The 21359-nt window shown below is 36.1% G+C and overlaps 3 protein-coding genes across 5 annotated transcripts; 2 read left to right on the forward strand and 1 right to left on the reverse strand.

The window, feature by feature from the left end:
* The first annotated feature begins 668 nt into the window (after positions 1-668).
* Positions 669-4569, forward strand: LOC109018011 (putative pentatricopeptide repeat-containing protein At5g43820). The gene is made up of 4 exons (XM_018999462.2): positions 669-2576; positions 3438-3491; positions 3657-3751; positions 4358-4569. The coding sequence occupies exon 1, from the start codon at positions 762-764 to the stop codon at positions 2469-2471; it is 1710 nt and encodes a 569-aa protein (XP_018855007.1). The 5' UTR covers positions 669-761; the 3' UTR covers positions 2472-2576; positions 3438-3491; positions 3657-3751; positions 4358-4569.
* Positions 4570-5701: 1132 nt separating this feature from the next.
* Positions 5702-17577, forward strand: LOC109022234 (epidermal growth factor receptor substrate 15-like 1). 2 transcript variants are annotated; one of them, XM_019005076.2, is made up of 13 exons: positions 5702-6264; positions 7220-8240; positions 11419-11643; positions 11728-11954; positions 12823-12897; positions 13429-13500; positions 13589-13687; positions 14228-14299; positions 14383-14497; positions 15407-15475; positions 15620-15938; positions 16056-16140; positions 16784-17577. In XM_019005076.2, exons 1-13 carry the CDS (start codon positions 6118-6120, stop codon positions 17261-17263), a joined length of 3006 nt encoding a protein of 1001 aa, XP_018860621.1. In that variant the 5' UTR covers positions 5702-6117; the 3' UTR covers positions 17264-17577. The 2 variants fall into 2 exon arrangements, with proteins under 2 accessions (XP_018860621.1, XP_018860622.1); XM_019005077.2 differs by having other exon boundaries at positions 11419-11637.
* A 113-nt stretch (positions 17578-17690) lies between these two features.
* LOC109022236 lies at positions 17691-20125 on the reverse strand. Of its 2 annotated transcripts, none has more exons than XM_019005079.2 (6): positions 19881-20125; positions 19463-19580; positions 18827-18967; positions 18580-18626; positions 18224-18311; positions 17691-18038 (listed from the first exon to the last, which is right to left on the reverse strand). In XM_019005079.2, the coding sequence occupies exons 1-6, from the start codon at positions 20040-20042 to the stop codon at positions 17944-17946; spliced, it is 651 nt and encodes a 216-aa protein (XP_018860624.2). In that variant the 5' UTR covers positions 20043-20125; the 3' UTR covers positions 17691-17943. The 2 variants fall into 2 exon arrangements, with proteins under 2 accessions (XP_018860624.2, XP_018860623.2); XM_019005078.2 differs by having other exon boundaries at positions 18580-18635.
* Positions 20126-21359: the final 1234 nt, after the last annotated feature.

Below are 21359 nucleotides of genomic sequence, written 5' to 3' on the forward strand. Positions count from 1 at the left end.
AAATATTATATTAAGATTTATGAGATTAATTTTATGTTATATAAAATGTTATATTAATTTTATGTTATAAGATTAATAGACATGAGTAATAAGATTTTAAAATTTCATGTTATATCGATTAGCATTTCATCATATAATACATATAATATATATTATATACTATATAGACCCCTGTATTCATGCCAATCGTGTCACTTAATTTGCTTTAAGGGGTGCAAATTATACGAGGTATTGGTTTTAGGCAACATGGTCTTGTGACAGGTTTTGGGTTTTCATGCTCAGTTTAAAATTAATAGCATATTAACGCCAATTAAATCATAAAATTAAACGAATACGTGTGTAGGCATTTCTCTTCCTATTTACTAATAATATTGCTTAATGAATAACTACAAAGAACTTGCAAAATCACATAAAAGTATTTTATATATAATATAAAAAATTATACTGCGTTCAATTCGATTCGAACTGGTATTTTAAAATCCAAACTCGGACGAATTTTCAATCAATTTTACTAAATAAAAACCGATATGGAAGGACCGATTCAAAACTAGATCAAATGAAAATCCAGGTTCGATCCGGTTCATCGATTTTTCAATTTTTTTTTACGGCTGTAGTTAGAAACTTGGAAATATTTGCAAATTGCAATACATGTCGTCCCATGTCTCTAGTCTAAAACGGCGTCGCAGGTTGGAGACGTCGACACCACTTTAGAAGATCCCTTCACTCTCTGTGCCTCGATTTCCCTCTCGCAGTCCCCTTTCATGGCGTTTCTACCCCACCGATATCTATGGTTTCTCGTGAAGTTCAACAGAGCCAGGTACCATTCGCCCTACCTCTCTTTACCAAGTTCGTTATTTTCATTTCCTTATTCAACCGGCCTAGATTTTCCATCAAATTCCTTGAATGACCGGCCACCACCGGATCACATCTCCTGCAAAACGAATCTCGAAGAACGCTTCGTTCTTGAGCAACTCTCTGACCTCTTACCAATCTCCCCTGGTAATGCTTCCGCCCCGAACCTATTTAAAGATTGTAATCCAAGAAAACAAATAGCACAAGTTAGGGCAGTTGACGGGTTTTTGTTACCCGAAGAGAAATTACGAGGGATCTTCCTTCAGAAGCTGAGAGGCAAAGCTGCAATTGAGGAGGCTTTGACAAATGTTGGTGTGGAATTGAGTCTTGATGTTGTTGCTAAAGTAGTGAACAGAGGAAACTTAGGTGGCGAAGCAATGGTTATCTTTTTTAATTGGGCAACAAAGCAGCCGGAGATACCTAAGGACATTAATAGTTATCGCGTTATAATAAAAGCGCTAGGGAGAAGAAAATTCTTTAGATTTGTGATGACAATGCTGCGTGACATGAGGATCGAAGGCGTTAGCATTGATTTGGAGACGCTATCGATTGTGTTGGACAGTTTCGTTAGGGCCCATCAAGTGTCGAAAGCAATACAGATTTTCGGGAACTCAGAGGAGTTTGGATTGAAATGTGATACCGAGTCTTTGAATGTGCTTTTACGATCTCTCTGTCAGCGGTCCCATGTTGGTGCTGCAAATTCATTTTTGAATTCGATTAGAGGGAAGACACCGTTTGATAGTATGACATACAATATCATTGTTGGTGGGTGGTCGAAATTTGGTCGAGTTAGCGAAATGGAGTGTGTTTTGGAGGCAATGTTGGCAGATGGGTTTAGTCCTGATAGCTTTACTTTCAGTTATCTTATTGAGGGTTTAGGAAGGGCTGGTCGGATTGATGATGCTGTTCAGATTTTTAAGAACATGGAGAAGAAAGGTTGCTTGCCAGACACTGGAGTTTACAATGCAATAATATCTAACTTCATATCTGTTGGAGATTATGATGAATGTGTGAAATATTATAAGAGTATGTTGAGTAATGGCTGTGAGCCTGATATTTCTACTTTTACAAAATTAATTGCTGCTTTTCTTAAGGCTCGCAAGGTTGCTGACGCACTTGAAATGTTTGATGAGATGTTAGGTCGTGGGATTCTTCCCAGTACGGGGACTATAACCTCTTGGATTGAACCTTTATGCAGCTATGGTCCGCCCCATGCTGCTATGGTCATTTACAATAAAGCAAGAAAATTTGGACGTAGAATATCTCTGAGTGGTTATAAGCTATTGCTTATGCGGCTTTCTAGGTTTGGTAAATGTGGAATGTTGTTAAATGTATGGGACGATATGCATGAATGCGGTCATTCTTCGGATATGGAAGTTTATGAGTATGTCATCAATGGCCTTTGCAACACAGGGCAACTTGAAAATGCTGTACTGGTCATGGAGGAGTGTTTGCGGAAAGGTTTTTGCCCAGGCAGGCTTATATATAGCAAACTAAATAACAAGCTATTGGCTTCGGATAAAGTTGAGAGGGCTTACAAGCTGTATTTGAAAATCAAACGTGCCCGTCGAGATGAAAATGCTAGGATATATTGGCGTGCTAATGGCTGGCACTTTTAAACTGGCATGTTTGTCGGCAGCAAGTGCAATTTGTTTGTCCCTTGCTTTGTATTTCCCACAGCGGGTTCATTACTTGCATGCAGCATGAAATAATCCCTCTAGTAGGTACATGATTGACGTTCTTTAAATAATTTATTTTAGAACCTGGTTTGTACACTCTTTCCGTGCAATCACTTTCTCTGCTTTTTGAAAAACTATGTTTTGAGAAGCTCTGTTTTCTGATATCATTATTTCTTTATGTAATCTTTTATGCGTATCTTGGTAGGATAGCTGTCACAGTGGTATATTTATTTTCAGCTTCTAAGGTTGGCTTGTAAGGTTTCACTGTGCTCATGTGAATCCTCTAGATATTAGGCATATGCAAATCGTCTGAATAAGTCGTCGGCTTTAGCTTCAAATTGTCTGAAATTCAACTTGCTAATTCACGTTATACATATTTATGCATGATGACTGTGAAGGGCATCATCAGTTGGACCTTCACCAAACTGTCATCCAAAGGAATTATGCACACGTTTTCCTTTCCTACCTCTTTTTTCTCATATTGTCCATAAATTCCTTAGAATTAAATGTAGTTGGTTTCACACTGTTTCATTTTAATTATTTATATTTCAACCCTCGATTTTTCTCTGTAAAACTATTTGTTCATGATTTTGGCTTAGTTTAGCGTTCAGAATATCAGTTGTTCATCATATAGTATGTTCCTTTTGCCATACATGCAAGTCAGGATCTACACAAACTTTTATCTCATGTGTTTGAACATGACATTTAACTTCCCTTTTCTTATCGGCATCATTGTTCTTAATTTCCAACCTTCTGTCATCCTGGTTCTGGTATGTTTGATTCGTACCATATTAATTTCCAGAAATATAAAAAAGATGAAACAATATTGCCTGTGCTCAGATTGTAAGATTTTTTTTTCCTGTTAGTGTATTTTGTACTCGCATTTTATTGTTTGTTTAAATGCAGAGTCTGTTGCAATTATACCTGAAGCTGAGTGCAACTTGAAGCTCACCATTGGAGGTAGTGCTTTCATCTCAAATTATACTTGCGGTTCCCTTTATGAATCAGTGTATGAAATCCGTTTCAGTTGTGAGTAGCATCAAAGAGACATGAATAGATAGCTGCAAGGCTTATTCTTTAACAATTCTAAAAGTTTTCTTTCTGCCCTTTTTTCTTAATCTACAGGGGGAGAGTTTTTCGTAGCTTTATTCCTGGTGACAAGATACTGAAGCCTCTCCTCGTTGAGAAATATGGCACCATTCACTTGTTAACGGAGACTGGTAAGATATGTTGGTGCGGGCCCATTATATTTTACACCTGGATATCATTATCGTTAAACATTACTAAAAGGACGACGGTATATATCCTGTTTAGGGCATTGAAAACTTGTGATGCCACATGGATACTTGAATCAAGTTATAAACTAGGAGCCAGTGGTAATGAGAAATCTGGCAAGAACTGTGAAGCAGAAGATACGGAATTGGAAAAAATAGTAGGGTGGGGGTTTAGTTGTCTATCTTGAATCAGTTGGGCACAAATAAATTGGTGAATATGAGCTTACATGCCCCTCCAATTGGGACCTTGAGATTAGTTGGGATGAGTTTTCAATCCAATTAGGGGGTTTAGTTGTTTATCTTGAATCAGTTGGGCACAAATAAATTGGTGAATATGAGCTTACATGCCCCTCCAAACTAGGCCTTGAGATGAGATGAGATTGAGTTTCCAATCCATCTCAATTCATCTCATCTCATCTCATCTCTAAATCCAAATGGGACAGTGTTGAAGTCTTGAAATTTTTCTTTCTTGTTTGTTAAGTTTAAGAAATTTGGAAAAAGTCATGTTACCTTGAAAGAGTCTTTACTGGATTACAAAAACTTGTTCTGCAGGCATTTCAACCGCCAGTGAGACCGTTGCTCCCACTTCTGAGCCGAAGATGATGAAAAACAAAGCTGATGTGTGGCGGCTCAACTACGAGAACGCTTGCCCTCTAGACTGTAGTTTATGGTAATGGAGGCGGTCGTGTTGGGAGCTTGTGGCAGGTTTGGGGGATTAGATGAGAATTTTATATTTTATTTGAGAGTTTAAAATATTGTATTTTAATATTATTATTGTTTTGAAATTTGAAAAAGATAAATTGAGATTTGAAAAAGTTGAATTGTTTATTATATTTTGTATGAGAATTTAAAAAAGATGTAATGATGAGATGAGATGAAATGAAAATTTTGTATCTCATCCCACCCCCAAACCTAGACACGTTAGAGTTATATTTTATTAACGAGGAGTTTCCAATGACAATTGCCATTGTCCTGTGTCAGCATGCTAGAGCGCGGGTGTTGGGCCCATAGGGTTGTTTGTCTGGCAAAAATAAGCATCGATTTGGATGAAATGAGATGAAATAGTTTTAGATAAAAAATAAAAGTTAAAAAAAAATTATTAGAATATTATTTTTTAATATTATTATTATTTTAAAATTTAAAAAAATTGAATTGAGATTTAAAAAAATTGAATTATTTATTATATTTTATGTAAGAATTTAAAAAAATTGTAATGATAAGATAAATGAGATGAAACATTATTCGAATCCAAACGGAGCGTAAGAGAGCCCTAGAGTCAGAAGAAATGTTTTTCACCATTTTTTAACGATTATTATTGTTTTTATTTATTTATCATGTTATTTTATATTTATCTATCAATTATTTAATACCACGTGAGATAATGATAAAACTAAAAACTAACATAATATTTTTACTCTTATATCTACCATCATATACTATAGATTTATGAGTGATTTGGATTCAGATATAAATTGAGATGAGTTAAGATGGTTTGTGAATAATAAAATAAAAATTAAATTATTTATTATATTTTATTTAAAAAATTTGAAAAAGTTAAATTTTTTATTATATTTTATATAAAAATTTAAAAAAATAATAATAATAAAATAAATTAAATTAAAATAAATTAAGGTGAATTTTGAACGCAAACGAAATTCCGTTCGGACATGGTTGAAAGTTTAGTGTTCTTTCGTTTATTTTATACAATTTTATTTTAAATAAGAAATATTTTTATAAAATCGCTTATTATAACACTACCTAATTTAAGAAAACAACCTCTACCCGTTATACGAGGTTGAACTGTATTTTAATTTTTATTACTAAAATTTTTTATTATTTAATTATATAAATTTTATAAAATCACTTGATAAAATACGGACAAGAATATCGTTAATCCTGATTATTTTTCCTGTCATAGCCTCCGTTTCCGTCGATCGGGATCGACGAGGGAGACAATAGTCAACAGTACAATACGCCATATAACATGCCCATGCGTGTTTGCGAGAGAGAGAGAAGGCTGGTCTCCCTCTCTTCTCTTTCCTTTTCCACGCTCCAAACTCGAAATTCGTATAACTAGCTCTGTTTGTCTCCGTCTCTCTCCTCGACCTATCCATCTAATCCAACCAATTCATCGATCCGACGAAACTGTTTCGATTCGTGCGTATACTCTTTTGCCCACTCCCACTGTTTCGATCTTATGTTTCGCCATCCGATTCGTCATTCCCTTGAATATTATGGTTTCTTGATCGAGTTTTGAAGTTGTGGTCTGCGGGAACTTGAATCGAAATAATTGTTGTAGAATATAAGGGGAAATGGCGGGGCAAAATCAAGGGCCGAATATGGATCAGTTCGAGGTTTACTTTAGGAGAGCGGATTTCGACGGCGATGGAAGGATCAGTGGAGCTGAAGCTGTTGCTTTCTTTCAAGGATCCAATCTGCCCAAACAAGTCCTTGCTCAGGTTTCGCCATTTTTCTACATCCAATTTCGATTTTATAATGCATTTTATGGATAAATTAAGCTATTTTGCATTTAGTTTGAATGAATGGCGGATTCAGATTATGTACGAGCTACCTCATGTTCGATTAAATTATTTTTGCTTCCGAATTGGGTCAAAACTCCGCTTTCTGATACTGTGTTGAATATTTCTGGTATCTGATAGTGTGATTTGTTTATTACTTGATGGATGTTCTCTTACGCATCGGAAATGACCTTAACGTTATCTGTCTCTTCTTGCTAACTAGACGTGAAAGCATTGGGATCAATCTTGGAGACTGCAATAAGTTACTGCTAAGTTCTCTGTCTATAATGGCCTGGTTTACTTATGCCAATATATGTGCGATTGGGGGATAAGGATACCGTTATTTTTAAAATGAAAACAAAGAAACTAGTAAATTAATATATCCCTTTATTGGTGAATATTGGAATGATTGAAATGAGGTAAAACTTCTAAGCGTATTTTTTTAAAATTTTATTAGTGACTTCTGAGATTGATTCTCATCAAGTGGTTACTTTCATGTTTTGGGGTGATTATAATGGTGTTGAGCATTTGACACTTACTATGGGGCATATAAGCCGATGCGAGGAGATGGGAGACTCAGATCTCAGGCTTTCAAGTTTGAGATCTTCAAAAGGTTCTCTTCATATGGTCTTTGGATTTGCTCACCTAAGTATGCTAAATTTATACTGCATTGTTACTGTGCTGGTTCACAACGTGCAAATTGTTATATTTTCTCATCTTTTATATCCTAGTCCTTTTTTTCCTGTCAATATACTTAGTCCATGCTTCTTCATGATTATGCCTTTCATCTTTTAGTCCTTTTGTGCAATGGATTTTAATACCTGATTGAGGATGCTTTCTTTTTTAATCAAACATTAGGGATGTGTGCTGATCATAATATTCCATGTGATTGCAGATATGGATGCATGCTGATCGTAACAAAACTGGTTTCCTTGGTCGCAATGAATTTTATAACGCTCTCAAACTTGTAACTGTGGCACAAAGTAAGCGAGAATTAACTCCAGATATTGTCAATGCTGCGCTATATGGTCCGGCCGCGGCTAAAATTCCTCCACCACAAATTAATCTTGCTGCCACACCTGCGCCTCAACTGAATTCAATGGGTGCTGCATCAGCTCCGCGGATGGGTGCAGATGCGCTAGCATCCTCTCAAAATCTTGGCTTTAGAGAACAAGGAGTGCCAAATCCTAGTATGAACCAGCATTATTTTCCTTCTCAGCAAAATCAGGCCATGAGACCATCTCAAGCTATGCCTGCTGTTACTGCTTCCCATCCATTACAGGGTATTGCTAGGCCACACCTCACAACGGGAGGTAATATGTCAGGTCCCAATGTCCCAAACTCAAATATATCAAACGATTGGCTAAGTGGAAGGACTGGTGCAGTTCCTAATGGACCCAGAGGTGTTGGTCCATCAATTCCCTTGCCTGCTTCACAGCCGCAAGCTCCTGTCTCTATGGCGTTCCAGCCAGCAGCTAATGCCTCTAAAGACTTAGTTGTTTCAGGAAATGGGTTTGCTTCTGGGCCAAGTCATTCTGTCAGTAGCACACCTGCCTCTTCGGCCATCAATCTTGTTTCTGGTGCGCCTCGACCTTTAAGCAAGCAGAGCTCTCTTGATTCATTGCAAAGTGCATTTTCAATGCAACCTGCTGGTGGTCAGATTCAGCCAGGCCAGTTATCATTGAACCCAAGTCAACAGGTTTCAGCTCTAGGTTCTTCCTCACTTGCATCACCTGGAATTTCAGTTGGACATGGAAGTCCTACTCCTGACAATGTGCAGCTTCCTTGGCCTAAGATGAAACCCGCTGATGTTCAGAAATATACAAAAGTGTTTATGAAAGTAGATGTCGACAAAGATGGGAAAATCACTGGTGAGGAGGCACGAAATCTATTTTTGAGCTGGAGATTACCAAGAGGTAAGGGTGAAAGTTTGCGGAAAACACATTTTGACCAAACTATTTTCTGAAAAATTCAATCTTGGATCAGCATACATCACAAGACCATGATTTTGATTCAAGAAAACTTATCTCATGATTCAACCCAAGTGTGTTGCCTCCCAAGGAATACTCGCCGTTCTCTGTGTTTTTTTAGGGTTTTCAAACACTAAGAAATAGTGTTTCATTCTATTCTAATACTTGAGGATGTGCTTCGCCGGTATCCAATATTCTTTTTTTTTTTTTTTTTTTATGAATAAAGTTTTTATTGAGACAAGTAACAAGGCAAACTTGAAGTAAACAAAAACTGAACCTATTACATGTCATGAGCTAGAAAAAGAAAACAAGAAAATCATGGACTCTAGTTCCATTAAATACAATAGCAAAGCCCACTGAAATAAGGAATTAAAGAAAAAACATCTAAGTTCATCCAGCGAGCGTTCCTTATCTTCAAAGCATCAACCATTCCTCTCAACCCAAATACGCCACAAAAGGATAAAGGGATCATATTCCAAACAGCGGCTATGTGCACATTACCCCTTAAACCTCTCCAGCAAAAAGGTCCACCACCCTCTTAGGCACCCAAGCCATACCACACCTATTGAACACTTCAATCCATAACAACCTGGTCACTTCACATTGTAATAATATATGATCCACTGATTCTCCAAATTTCTTGCATAAGAAACACCAATCCAAAACAATTAATCCACGCTTCCTAAGATTATCCAACGTCAAAATCTTCCCCAAAGAAGCAGACCAGCCAAAGAACGTAACCTTTGAAGGCACCTTACCCTTCCAAGGAAAAGAATGAACCCCATTCATACCAAGAACGAACTGAAAACCTCTTGTTACCAGTATGCATCCAGACCATATTATCCCTCATATCCTTACCGCGCCGAGTAGCATACAATAAACCAGACAATTCAGAAACAGCCCCCATTTCCCAATCGTTCACAGCTCTAGAAAATAGAACATTCCAATGAGTAGAGCCAATAGAACAATCCAAAAACTCAGCCACGGAAGCATCCGGATACTGAGAAATATGAAAAGATCTGGAAAAACAGCACAAAGAGCCCTACCACCACACATTGACTGCTTGATTAGTAGTCTGGACCTAGGTTGGATAGTATCTACTCACAACATTGACTGCTTGGCTAACATTTGGTCTCATACAAAGCGATGAGACTTCATACAGCCAAAGCATGAGGACAATCTCATTTTCTCTCTTTCTGTGTTTTGTCACATCTGTTTAAAAAGATGTATTCCATGCCTTAAGGGTAAAAACCCTTTCTTGGAATCTTGCAAGCAAAGTCTAGCCGATATCATGCAGTGTTAAAAGTCCCAAAAATATTTTTCCTCGGTCTTTATACACTCAATTCCAGGTGTCTATGATGCTTCACCAAGGTCTTTGTAACACCCAGTCCTATATTGGTAAAAAAAAAAATTCACACAGAGCGAGTACCTTAGTAGTCATGAGTGCTAAGTCACATGGCTAATTCACCCATGGCCATGAAATTCAATGCTCTACTATTATTAGGTGGTTCTGATATGATATGTAATAGCCCAAGAGAAACTCAAGCCACACCTTGACTTATACTCTAAATGGACTAGTCAAAATTACAATTGAAGCCCTAGAAATCATTATAAAGAGCAAGAGCTTCTGCCTTCCGGGTATTACAATCTCTCTTCTCGAATCTCTAAAGTCCTCTTTAGATCATTCAATCTCTCCCCTTAATGTGTCTAATACTTGTTTAAGGCCTTAAATTGATATCATCAACTTGCATACTTTTGTTTCATTTCAATGAGATATGAAACCTTCTGGCTAATCCACGTGAAAGTCTTCTTGGATGTACTCATTAAAAAATGCATTTTTAACATTCATTTGTCATCTCTCATAACCATAGCATGCAATAATGGATATAAGAATCCTTATTGACTTTAGTATGGCTACTGGCGAAAAGATTCCTTCATAATCCAGTGTTTTGAGTATAACCTTTTGCCACTAGCCTAGCCTTGTAGGCTATACCTTTTCAGTAGGTCCCAATTTCCTTTTGTAGATCTGTTTGCAACCTATAGGCTTAATACCTTTTGGTTTGTCTACTAAGGTCCATATCTCATTGGAATACATTGAGTCCATATTTGATTACATGCTCTTCTCCAATGATAAACGTTTTTATCACTTATTGCCTCCTTAGAGGTCAAAGGATCATTTTTTAATTGATTTGACTTAATTTGATAGATCTTATTTTACAAATTTGAGTCTCATTGGAGGTCTAATAATCTTTCTACTATGCTGAGGGCCGTATTTTATCACTAATAATCGTTTTTATCACTTATTGCCTACTATGTTGTATTTGGTTCATATTTTACAGCAGGTATTGGTACTAGCTCATCATTCTTCTCATTACACCCAATCATTGGATTGTCATCTTCTTGTTCAAGAGAAATTTTATTTCTAATTTTCATTTCTACTATAATTTTCTTCAAGAAAAATAGAATTCTTACTCACAAAAACCTTTTGTTTGCTAGGATTATAAAAATAGAATCCAGTTGACATTTTGGGGTAACCAAAAAATAAACATCTATTGCTTCTTGGTCCAACTATGTCGACGCTAAACCTTTTAACATGTGGAGTTTGTGCATGTGTGTGAAGCAATGTCCAAATTTCATATTTTTGCTAAGCCATCTGTTGCGCTTTTAGGATGATGGTATCCCTAGAATGTATTATGGATGATTTTATCTGTTTAGTTCTTTACTGCACCCTGTATTCTTTTTGTGGAATTGTGCGCGCGCATGTGTGAAGGAATGACCAAATTTCATCTTTTTGCCAAGATATCTGTCACAACCTAGGATGATGGTATCCCTAGAATGTATTACGAATGATTTTATTTGATATGCTCTTTACTGCACTGTGTGTTCTTGTTGTGGAATTGACCTATACTCCTTTGTTTCTTGGGGACTCTTTTTTTTTTTTTTTTTTCCAATAGGATGATGGTATCCCTAGAATGTATTATGAATGGTTTTATTTGATTAGTTGTTTACTGCACCCTGTGTTCTTGTTGTGGAATTGATCTGTACTCCTGTGTTTCTTAGGAACTTTTTTTTTTTCCTGGGGAGTTTGTCGTGTTATGCTAACTTATTTGTTGTCCTTTCTCAGAGGTCTTAAAGCAGGTGTGGGACTTGTCAGACCAGGATAATGATAGTATGCTGTCTTTGAGGGAATTTTGCTTTGCTCTCTATTTGATGGAAAGATTCAGGGAAGGTTGCCCTCTTCCAGCTGCGCTACCACCTAATGTCATGTTTGATGAGACACTGCTGTCTATGACAGGTCAACCCAAAGTCCCTTATGGAAATGCAGCTTGGGGCTCCAGTCCTGGTATAGGCAAGAACTGCTTTTAATATGCTTTAATTTCCTTCCCTCTTTTCCACTAGATTTTCTCAATGAAGCATTTATTTCTATAATTAGGTTTTGGACAGCAGCAAGGGATGCAAGGTGCCCGGCTGATTGCACCTTCAACTAATTTAAGGCCCCCCGTCCAGTCAAGTGGCCCCCTGGCTGATGGTGAAATACAATCAAATCAACAGAAATCCGGACCGCCTGTATTAGAGGATTCCTTCTTAAACCAAATTAATACGGGAGGATTGAATTCAGTGAACTCGAAGTCTCAAGTGGCAACTACTGCTGGGAAAAAGGCATCTCTTCTGTCTTTTTGGTTCTCTTACCATAAGTGTCTGAATTGTGAATAAATGTTTGGTGAAAAAATATACATACCTTATAAGATTATTTTCTTGAAAAAAAAAAAGCAATGAAATGGATACCTTTTGTTGACTTAATGGATCAAAAAAATGGTTATGGTACGTTTTAAATGTTGTAAAACATGAAATTTTGGATTTTGGTATAACCATTTGTTTCATCAAATTATCTCAACAGGTGTACTCAAATCTTCCATGTTCCCCATTTTGGAAATGAAATTATTCAAAAAGATTGTTTTAAAATTGTCTGTAAAGTCTTTATAACTTTCAATCCCCTACTCTTCTGGCTCATAAAGAGCTAATTTGTACTCTACATCTCAATTGACTTTCTTATCTTTGTATCTTAATACAAATTGGGTTATCTTTATCACCATATGTGTGTATGCTCCTACTTATTCCTCTTTTTGGTCATATATGTGTGCGGGCTTCTTCTTCTTATTCCTTTTTCCCTCTCCCAGATCTTGTGTCTATCTTATTTTCTTTTAATATTTAATGCTTTTAACTTAGTCTTCCTATATTCATTCGTTTTCATTTAACCATTTCAAGAGTGGCATTTCTTTGGGCGGAGGAGTCTGAAAAACAGTTGTTCAGTTCATTTCACTGTAATAATTTTGGTCTCTAATTATCTGTCTTCTATTCTTTCTTGCAAGATTGTTTATATCAAGATATTACTTAAGTCTGTGACTTCTGTAACTTTTTGAACTCACTAGTTATTTGTTTTCATCTTATTTTTGTGAGCTATGTTATTATCTAAGTAAACCATTTGAGCGTTTGAGGGCTTTCGAAATATTTTCTTTATTCATGGTAGGTTGAAGAAACACAAAATGTGATATTGGATTCTAAAGAAAAGCTCGAGTTGTACCGCACCAAAATGCAAGAACTAGTGAGTAGTTTCTGTCTACTATTCATTTACTTTAAGTTTTTTCGTTAGTACTCAATCCTTGTTTCTCTTTTCTTAATGGTCAGTAACTTGTTCAGTATTTGAAAGGCCTGCTGCCTTACTTTATGTGTGGAGTGGTTAGTGATGCTGGAATGGCTGTGTATACTAATGAAAAAAGTTCATCAAAAAATCAAGTCAACCTAATTGGAGTCCAAGGACTGTACCAACTCGGATCTTTATTTCAAATTCAGTTGGAATGGTAAAAAAGTAATGTACTTACAAAAAGAATGATGAAACCTAAACTTCCTGAAATTCCTGTTGGAGTTGAATCATGAAATGGTTAGTTGTCATGAAGAATTATTGGGAGCCTTAATATGTTTCGTGTAGTTTGATCTTGTATAGATACCACTGCTTGTTATATCCATAAAGGTGCAACCTCAGAAGCTCATTGTGAATATCATGTTTTTTTGTTCTTTTTTTTTATTTTATCTTTTCTCTTAGTTGTCTTGGTTCATTTTATTCTCTGGTTGTCAGGTGCTATATAAAAGCAGATGTGAAAATAAGCTAAATGAGATCACAGAAAGGGCATCTGCCGATAAGCGTGAGGTATTCTCTATGATATAAAGAATTGTGCTGCATTCATCTGAAAAGATGTAGATTTTTTATTCTATACATAACAAGAATTTGATTGCAGGCAGAATTGCTGGGTAAGAAATATGAAGAGAAGTACAAGCAAGTGGCAGAAATAGCATCTAAGTTAACCATTGAAGAGGCTAGATTGCGTGATATACAGGTAACATATATTCTTTGCTTTTAGTAGTGATGGCCTGGACTAGGTTATGCGAGTGTGAGGCTGTGAGCTTATAGCATGCCCAACATATATTTTTTGCCAATTTCTCAAATTAGAGATTTGGTTGATCCAACCAAACCAGTACAATGTAGTTATGAACATATGGGATACTACAGAAATTTCTTTTGCCTCATTGCTCAATTAGAGCAGCAGTTTCTCATACATCAATGGTTGGTGTGGTGTTTTTTTTCACCACAATTGATCCCCCACTTGCAATCATAGATTTTTTGACTTGAAATAGCACGACTTCTCTCTCACTCTCTCTCTCTCTTTATATATATATGTATATATATATATATTATAGGTAGTCAATAAAATCCATGCAATTACATTATTAAACATGCCAATTTTCGAGATGCAGCTCATTGGTGACATTCATTCCTTGATTGAGAATTTATACCTTTCCGTCTGTTACCTTATTATTAGAATTTGTTTCAAGGTCATTTGTTGCTTGATTTTGGATTTTGCTTGATTTTCTTTTAGGAGAGGAAGATGGAGTTGCATCAAGCAATAGTTAACATGGAAAATGGAGGCAGTGCTGATGGTATCCTTCAGGTACATCTACTCCATTACTACTATGAGTCAATGGAGATTCCCTTTGATCTTGTCCAACAACATTGCGTTTGCTGCTTCTATAGGTGCGAGCTGACCGTATTCAGTCAGATCTTGAGGAGCTACTGAAGGCTCTAACTGAACGTTGCAAGAAACATGGATTAGATATTAAGTCAACTGCATTGATTGAGCTTCCAACTGGTATCTTTAATCTCATTTTAATTCTTTGTTTAGACTCATCCCTGTGGCTTCCTATAAATTACAATTAATTTCATGCCTTTTCCAATCTCCTCTATTTGAGTTTTGGACTCTTCCCTGTGTATTGAAATGTGCATTTCCTCTTTATGTAACCATAGTGATCCAAGTTCTTGAAATCTGTCATAGCACTCGTGTTGTATTTTAGGTTGATTATTGTCCAAATTAAAGAATTGAATTGGTTGCCAAGAAAAAAAAGAAAAAGCATCCTGGGTGGAGTTTTGGGGTGACAATGTTCCTTCCTCTTGTCCATTAATCCATTAAATGTGTCTTTTTCCCGACGGTTGAGGAAGACTTATTCATTACCTGATTTAGGAATCGAATGTGCTGTTGATTGGCCTTCTTAATCATTGAGAATAACAATGATTATGTAGATTTCTCCATGAAGTGTGAGGATTCCATTTCTCATGTCGGTACTTGGATCCCAAATGCACACCTGAATTAACAGAAACCTCTCATTGTTTTTCCCATGCGGATTTAATTGGTTAACTCTCTTGGTTATATTCTAGAGATCTACAACTAAATTCTCTTGGTGTTAGAGGGTTTGGACACGACCACCTGCTATTATGCGGCCCATATGCATGATGGCCTCCAATCGACAAGAAACAGTGGCGAATAGTGTGTACAGATAATGTTTATTGAATATGATGTGGAAGCAGATGTTGCTGTCCACATTTCAAAACAGTCTGCATTGTTTTTTTTTTTTTTTTTTCCTTTCCGCCCCCCGGGGGGGGTGGGGGTGATGTTGTAGGAGTAGCCACAATTTACTACCATTGACTTGTACTTTAGAGAGCATGCTTATTTTTTCTTAAACTGCAAAACATATATGGTCATTTTGCATGATGGATTTTGAAGGTTGGGAACCTGGAATTCAAGAGGGAGCAGCTCTTTGGGATGAAGAGTGGGATAAGTTTGAAGATGAAGGTATGCTCTAAAAAAATAAAGATCTAACTGTTTCCCTTTGTTTTCCTGTCTCCAGCTAATGCTTTCAGTTTTGCTTATACAGTTTGACAAAAAGAGTCTTTTGACATTTATTTATGCTTATTTATTATGCGTGTTAACTTTCAGGTTTTGTCAATGATCTCACTCTTGATGCAAAAAATGTCTCTGTCTCTCCTAAACCAAAATCTGCATCTGTTCACAATGAAAAAGCTTATGGTGATGATAGTTCACCCCGCGATTCATATGCTAATGGAAAGCCAGGGAATTCTTTGAGTACCAGTGAACCTGCCTTTGAGAGTGAATCTGCATATTTCCACAGTGAAGATGAATTGGCCAGAAGCCCTCATGACAGCCTTGCTGGAAGGTCTGCATTTGAGAGTCCATCTAAAGAGTTTTCAGATATTCATTATGGAAAAGAGTTCGAAGCAGATACAGAAACACATAGGTATGGGCATTGATTCATGTCTTTGTTTCACCTACTTTGCTGTTTCATCTTTCTTGCTGTTGTGCTAACTGTGTTATATATCTTGGTAATGCTGAAATCGTCTATTCATGGTTGCAGAAGTTTTGATGAATCAACCTTGGGTGCCTTTGAAAATAATGATGACTTGGACTCAGTGTGGGGATTTAACAGTACAAATACCAAGGTGAGCGAAAACCTCCTTAAGCACATGGATATATGTTGGGACTTTTTACTAATAGGTGTATAATAAACTCAAAAGTGGAAAAGATTTGTGTGTTTATAAGCTCCCTAGGATTTTGTTAATTTATCAAAATTTACATTGAATTTATGTAATAACATAAAAATTGCACAGTAAGACATGCAATGCCCAATGGAAAATTGTTTCCGCCTTATCATATGGAAGGAACTTGGACAACTTCAACGACAGAGGCTCAGCCACAATGTGATTTCCAAAACTCCTAATATTCGGATCTTAGATGGATCTCATATATTGATCTGTACTCATAGGCTGTTTAAAATCAAGGTTCCACTGAGGGAAAGGGTTTGAGCTTGAAGAAAACTAACCATTTGATACATAAATTTTGACTGGGAAATTTATTGATAGAATCTGTAGAATAGGCTAATAACGGGTATTATCTATTCCATTTGGAGCGAGAAAAACGCTTCTCTTATCCTTAGCCCATAAGAAACTAGGAACACATTTGATGCTTCTATCATGGAGGACTGACTGCTTTATTCATATACTTGCTCTTTCAAACCACTTTGTTGCACATGGTATCTTTTTAATGCACTACGTTTAATTTTCCTTCCATGATGTCATCCTGCAGTACCCGGATACTGAGAAGCACAAAGATATCTTTGGATCTAGTGACTTTGGTATTAACCCAGTAAGAACAGGATCCTCACATGCAGAAAGCATCTTTCAGACTAAGAGTACATTTGTTTTTGATGATTCTGTTCCTGGCACTCCGATGTCCAAGTTTGGTAACTCTCCAAGGTACAGTGAGGCGGGGGATCACTTCTTTGACAACCCCTCGAGGTTCGATTCCTTTAGCATGCATGACAGTGGATTTTCCCCACGGGAGAAGTTTACTAGGTTTGATTCCATGAGCAGCAGCACAGATTTCGGCTACAATCGTGAGAGGCTTACAAGGTTTGATTCTATGAGCAGCACGAAGGACTTCGGCCACAGTGGTGGTGCATTTGCTTTCGATGACGCAGACCCTTTCGGCTCCTCTGGCCCATTTAAGGTCTCATCAGAGAGTCAAACCCAGAAGAGGAGTTCGGATAACTGGAGTGCTTTCTAGCTCTGCCAATTTACCTTGTTTTCTACTGCCTCCCTTTTTCTCCCATTTTGTTTCCGGGGTTGTTGATGGTAGCCATTTTTTATTGTAATGTATAGCTTGGAACTAAATCTCGACCGTTGTATTGTTGTTTTTTATTTTGTCCGTATTACTGTTTGGTATATGGCCTTGTTGTATTATTTCCACTTCTGTTTTTCTCGGTGATGAAAGAACACAGGAATTTGAAAGCTTGTTCTTTAAGTAACAAACTCTAGATCGTTGAAATCGTTATAACTGGCAGTTTCATGCTGTTCCAGAAGTGGCTTTAGTTCAACAAATTTGGGACATAACTCACAATTGTTTGAGACCTTAGATTTTTAATTTTTAATTTTCGACAATTCCCATCATTGAATGCGAGTCTTTTCTTGCTTATCTTATGAGGAAGATCCCGTAAGCATGATCAAATGAAAACCTTTAGGTAATACAGAACCTATTGGTACTAGATTTTTTATTTTCCATTTCTGAATTCAAAAGCTGGATGCAAAGATTAAAAGCAAGCATAATCATCATGGTATCATTGTTACATTAGACCCACTCTGACACTGCTGCTATTTTGTTAAAAGTATATTGCCTGGTTGAGTTGTGAGAGAGACCATGCCGGAGTGATGCATCTAAGCAAATAGGGTTTTATAGACCTTCTCTTGTCATCCCTCGGTGCCTTCCAGTTCTTTACGGACTTGGTCAGAAGTGGAAAGCATTGTCAAACGCACATTTGCTATTTCTACAAGTGTCTCCAGAGCTGCATGAAAATTATTTTTGGCATGAGTCATCTCATAGCACTTAAAAAAATGGAATTGAAACCCAAATTGTATACAAGTAACTACAATGTGGGACAGTAGGTTGTTGTGCGCACACAGATAAATAGATTGAAGAGAGAGAGAGAGTTTTGTTCGTCTTAATGAGCAACCGTGTTGAGTTATGCACCTGTCTCAAATGAAAGTTGAGCAGCTCGAAGCTTTGGGGAAACCAAAGTCCCAAACATTGATAGTGATTTAGTTCGCTCCTTTTGAACCTAGGATGGAAGGGATAAGATGTAGACAATTACTCCATTTACACTTCTTTTTACTCAAATCTCACAAAATGCGATTTGAAAAGTTTCTCATGGATTCTACCAAGTTCATTTGTTACAATTGAGCCACCAAGTGAACTTAATACAATGAGGTCACACTTCATCACAAGGGTACTGGTGTATGAGAAAGGTTCTAAAAATGAAAAATGCTAAATTTCAAATCTTCCTGTCATAACAAATAACAAAACATTAATGATTGTGAGACACTTACTTGATCATCGACTATAAGAGGGGCTCCCTTTGTTTCTGGAATTTTCTCTGGAGTTCCTTCACGCAAAGAAAAATGTAGAAGTTAAAATATCACACATTCCATTCAGAAGATGTTATGGCAGAAGTAGCCAAGTAACTTTTTAGGCATCCGGTATTACATAGAAACCAGTTGGTCAAAGGTTCAGCTTACACAATTTTATGGTCAACGATTATCATAATTTCATTGTAAGGGGACAAAAAAACTATACCAGCAAACTGGGATCGGTGTCTAAGCTGTGGACCATCAGAGTTCGTCTGCAATTTGTTCTCCCTGAGCTTTTCGTCTCCATATCCATTTTTAGAGGATGCCCATTTGCACAATGTAAAATGTGGTTGGTTCAAAATTTCATCTACGACAGATCATATATCACAAAAGTTAGTTTGACACAAGTTCAAAGTAAAGGAAAAAAGTTGGATCACTAATACAGTATGTGTGAGTATGTGCGGTTGTAAACCTAGGATTGTCTATTGGTATGCTTTATCTTAAACCCAACGCATTTTGTATCACCAATAGTTACAACAAATGGCATATATATGCCACCACTCATCAGTTGCATGCAAGTACATTCTCCTTAGTTTTTTTTTTTTTTTCTTTGGATAAGTATTTTCTCCTTAACTATTCTGAGAGAACTGCCCACAAAACTCTTCAGATTCCATGTCCTTTGTCATTCTTGGCTAAGAATTTGGACTGCGGGGCCTAATGAATAACAAGTAATGACCCTACAATATCTGAGTCTAACCTATACTTGATATATGTCAGTTCAATTTATCGATGTCTTAATGTCCGGAATTCCCCACTCAACATAGAAATGATTTTAAGGGGAGAAGCACAGAAACAAAATTACCATCATGATGAGTTACTTGCAACGATGTAGCAGCAGAGTGGGATTTCAGGTCCAACAAAGCACCATTGATTCGTGACGCACCCATGGATTGTCGAGCACTGGCCAATTCCAGCCATCCCTGTCGAAAAACTCGAAAGGATGTTCACGAAAACCATAGGCCCAAGGTTCCTTCACGTATCATTAAAATTCTAAAGGAAACAAAATTAAGTGCATAAAGCTCGATCATCCAATTCCCAAAAAATAACCCTGACTTTTCTTTTCTTATCTCCAAATTTGATTGCGTTCTTTCTTTGTTTGAAATCAATTTCCTTTAAGTATGATCAGGAACAAATACGAACTAGTCGTAGTAGTAAGAGGAATATGGAAAAGATCAATATCATCAGATTAGGGTTAGGTTAGGAAAGGAAATTCACTTTACCTGACGGAGTGTCGAGGACAATGAATCTAACAGGGTTACGTAACTATCCAACGAATCAAGAAATCGCACTACATTCTCTTCCTCCAAACGTTTTCCTTCTCGTTGTTGTTCTTCTACTTCTTCTACTTCTATGGAGCTCTGCATTTGGTCTTGTTCTTCCATCGAAAACACAGATTCAGCTCTACAACACGACTAAAACACCACCTTCTCCCTCCCCACCCTTTCCCTGATGGTCCGTCCGCTCCACAGATCGTAACTTCGTGGAAGTTACTTATAATTTCAGAAGTTTGGGGGGGCTTACTTGTCATTTACAAATTACGAAATATATAAAATAAATTATATTGATAATATTTAATATTTATTATCAAATTATTGACTCATAATTTAGGATGATGCTACATCTGTCGAGAGTCGTCACGAATGTGTAATTTTTTTTTTTCAAATATTTTTTAAATCTTTTTAAACATTTTTTAAAATATATATAAACTCATTAAAAAATATTTCCAATACTTTTTTAATCATTAAATAAATAAAAAAATAACAATTCGGTAGCTTTCATCGGTGGTCACTCTCGTTGGACAAAGCATTTTCCTATAATTTAACTACTCTTATTCTATTTTATTTTAAAATAATTTTATATTAATACAATTTTATAATATACAAATCTTACGCACTATTTAAAAAAAATTAGTTAAAATATAGCATTTTAAAAAGTTGATGAACAATGACTTCACCGTAATGAAATGCAAATTGTACATATAACTGCTCTTTTTACATTATTCGACAAAAATAGTTCATAACCAATATTTTTTTAAAGAGTGATGTCAGGTACAAGTTTTAAATAGATAAGTTTCGTGTAATTTTTTTATGAAAAAATATGTCTCACTAATAAATAATAATTTTTTTACAATTTTTTAAGATGAGATCTATTTTTTTATAAAGACTTGCACATAACTTATCTATTTGAAATTTATACAAATCATTTCTCTTTTATGAAAGAAAAGATTTTAGCATGCATTATAAAAATTTTTGAATGTTGGAAATTTATTCCTCTTGAGAATATCGGAAATAGAAAATCTATTTATAAGCGTTATACTTTACACATTTAGCACATCGTTAATGTGAAAATTTTTCCACATCAACTATGGTAAAATACGATTGGTGTTTTAATTTCTTTGAAGTTCTAATCGGTTCAACTATAAATGATATGTTAACAAAGACTTTTTTTTTTTTTTTTTTTTTAAGCAAAACTCTGAAAAAAACAGTCAATTTTATCAGCATAATATATCAGCCCCATCGCCAACGCAAGGTTGACAACAAAACATTCGGATTTAAAAGATTAAAGATAATATCTATTTCTTTAAATGAATTAGATTATGATTTAACTCAAGAAGATCAAAATTCTACACACAATAGCAAAAAGTTGACAAATTAAGACTTAAATATATGATTTTTACCCAATAATTAAGATTTAGTTCA

This window comes from Juglans regia, chromosome 8, assembly GCF_001411555.2.
Source record: "Juglans regia cultivar Chandler chromosome 8, Walnut 2.0, whole genome shotgun sequence".
NCBI classification, from domain to species: Eukaryota; Viridiplantae; Streptophyta; class Magnoliopsida; order Fagales; family Juglandaceae; genus Juglans; species Juglans regia.

Bases quoted from the DNA above. Each gene is read 5' to 3' on its own strand.
- LOC109018011 (XM_018999462.2), top strand. From the start codon at position 762: ATGGCGTTTCTACCCCACCGATATCTATGGTTTCTCGTGAAGTTCAAC.
- LOC109022234 (XM_019005076.2), top strand. From the start codon at position 6,118: ATGGCGGGGCAAAATCAAGGGCCGAATATGGATCAGTTCGAGGTTTAC. The intron at 8,241-11,418 runs GTAAGGGTGAAA...GTCCTTTCTCAG, and splicing joins GAGCTGGAGATTACCAAGAG to AGGTCTTAAAGCAGGTGTGG. The intron at 11,644-11,727 runs GCAAGAACTGCT...TTCTATAATTAG, and splicing joins GGGCTCCAGTCCTGGTATAG to GTTTTGGACAGCAGCAAGGG.
- LOC109022236 (XM_019005078.2), bottom strand. From the start codon at position 20,042: ATGGAAGAACAAGACCAAATGCAGAGCTCCATAGAAGTAGAAGAAGTA. The intron at 19,581-19,880 runs GTAAAGTGAATT...GTTTTTCGACAG, and splicing joins TGTCCTCGACACTCCGTCAG to GGATGGCTGGAATTGGCCAG. The intron at 18,636-18,826 runs GTATAGTTTTTT...CTTTGCGTGAAG, and splicing joins ACACCGATCCCAGTTTGCTG to GAACTCCAGAGAAAATTCCA.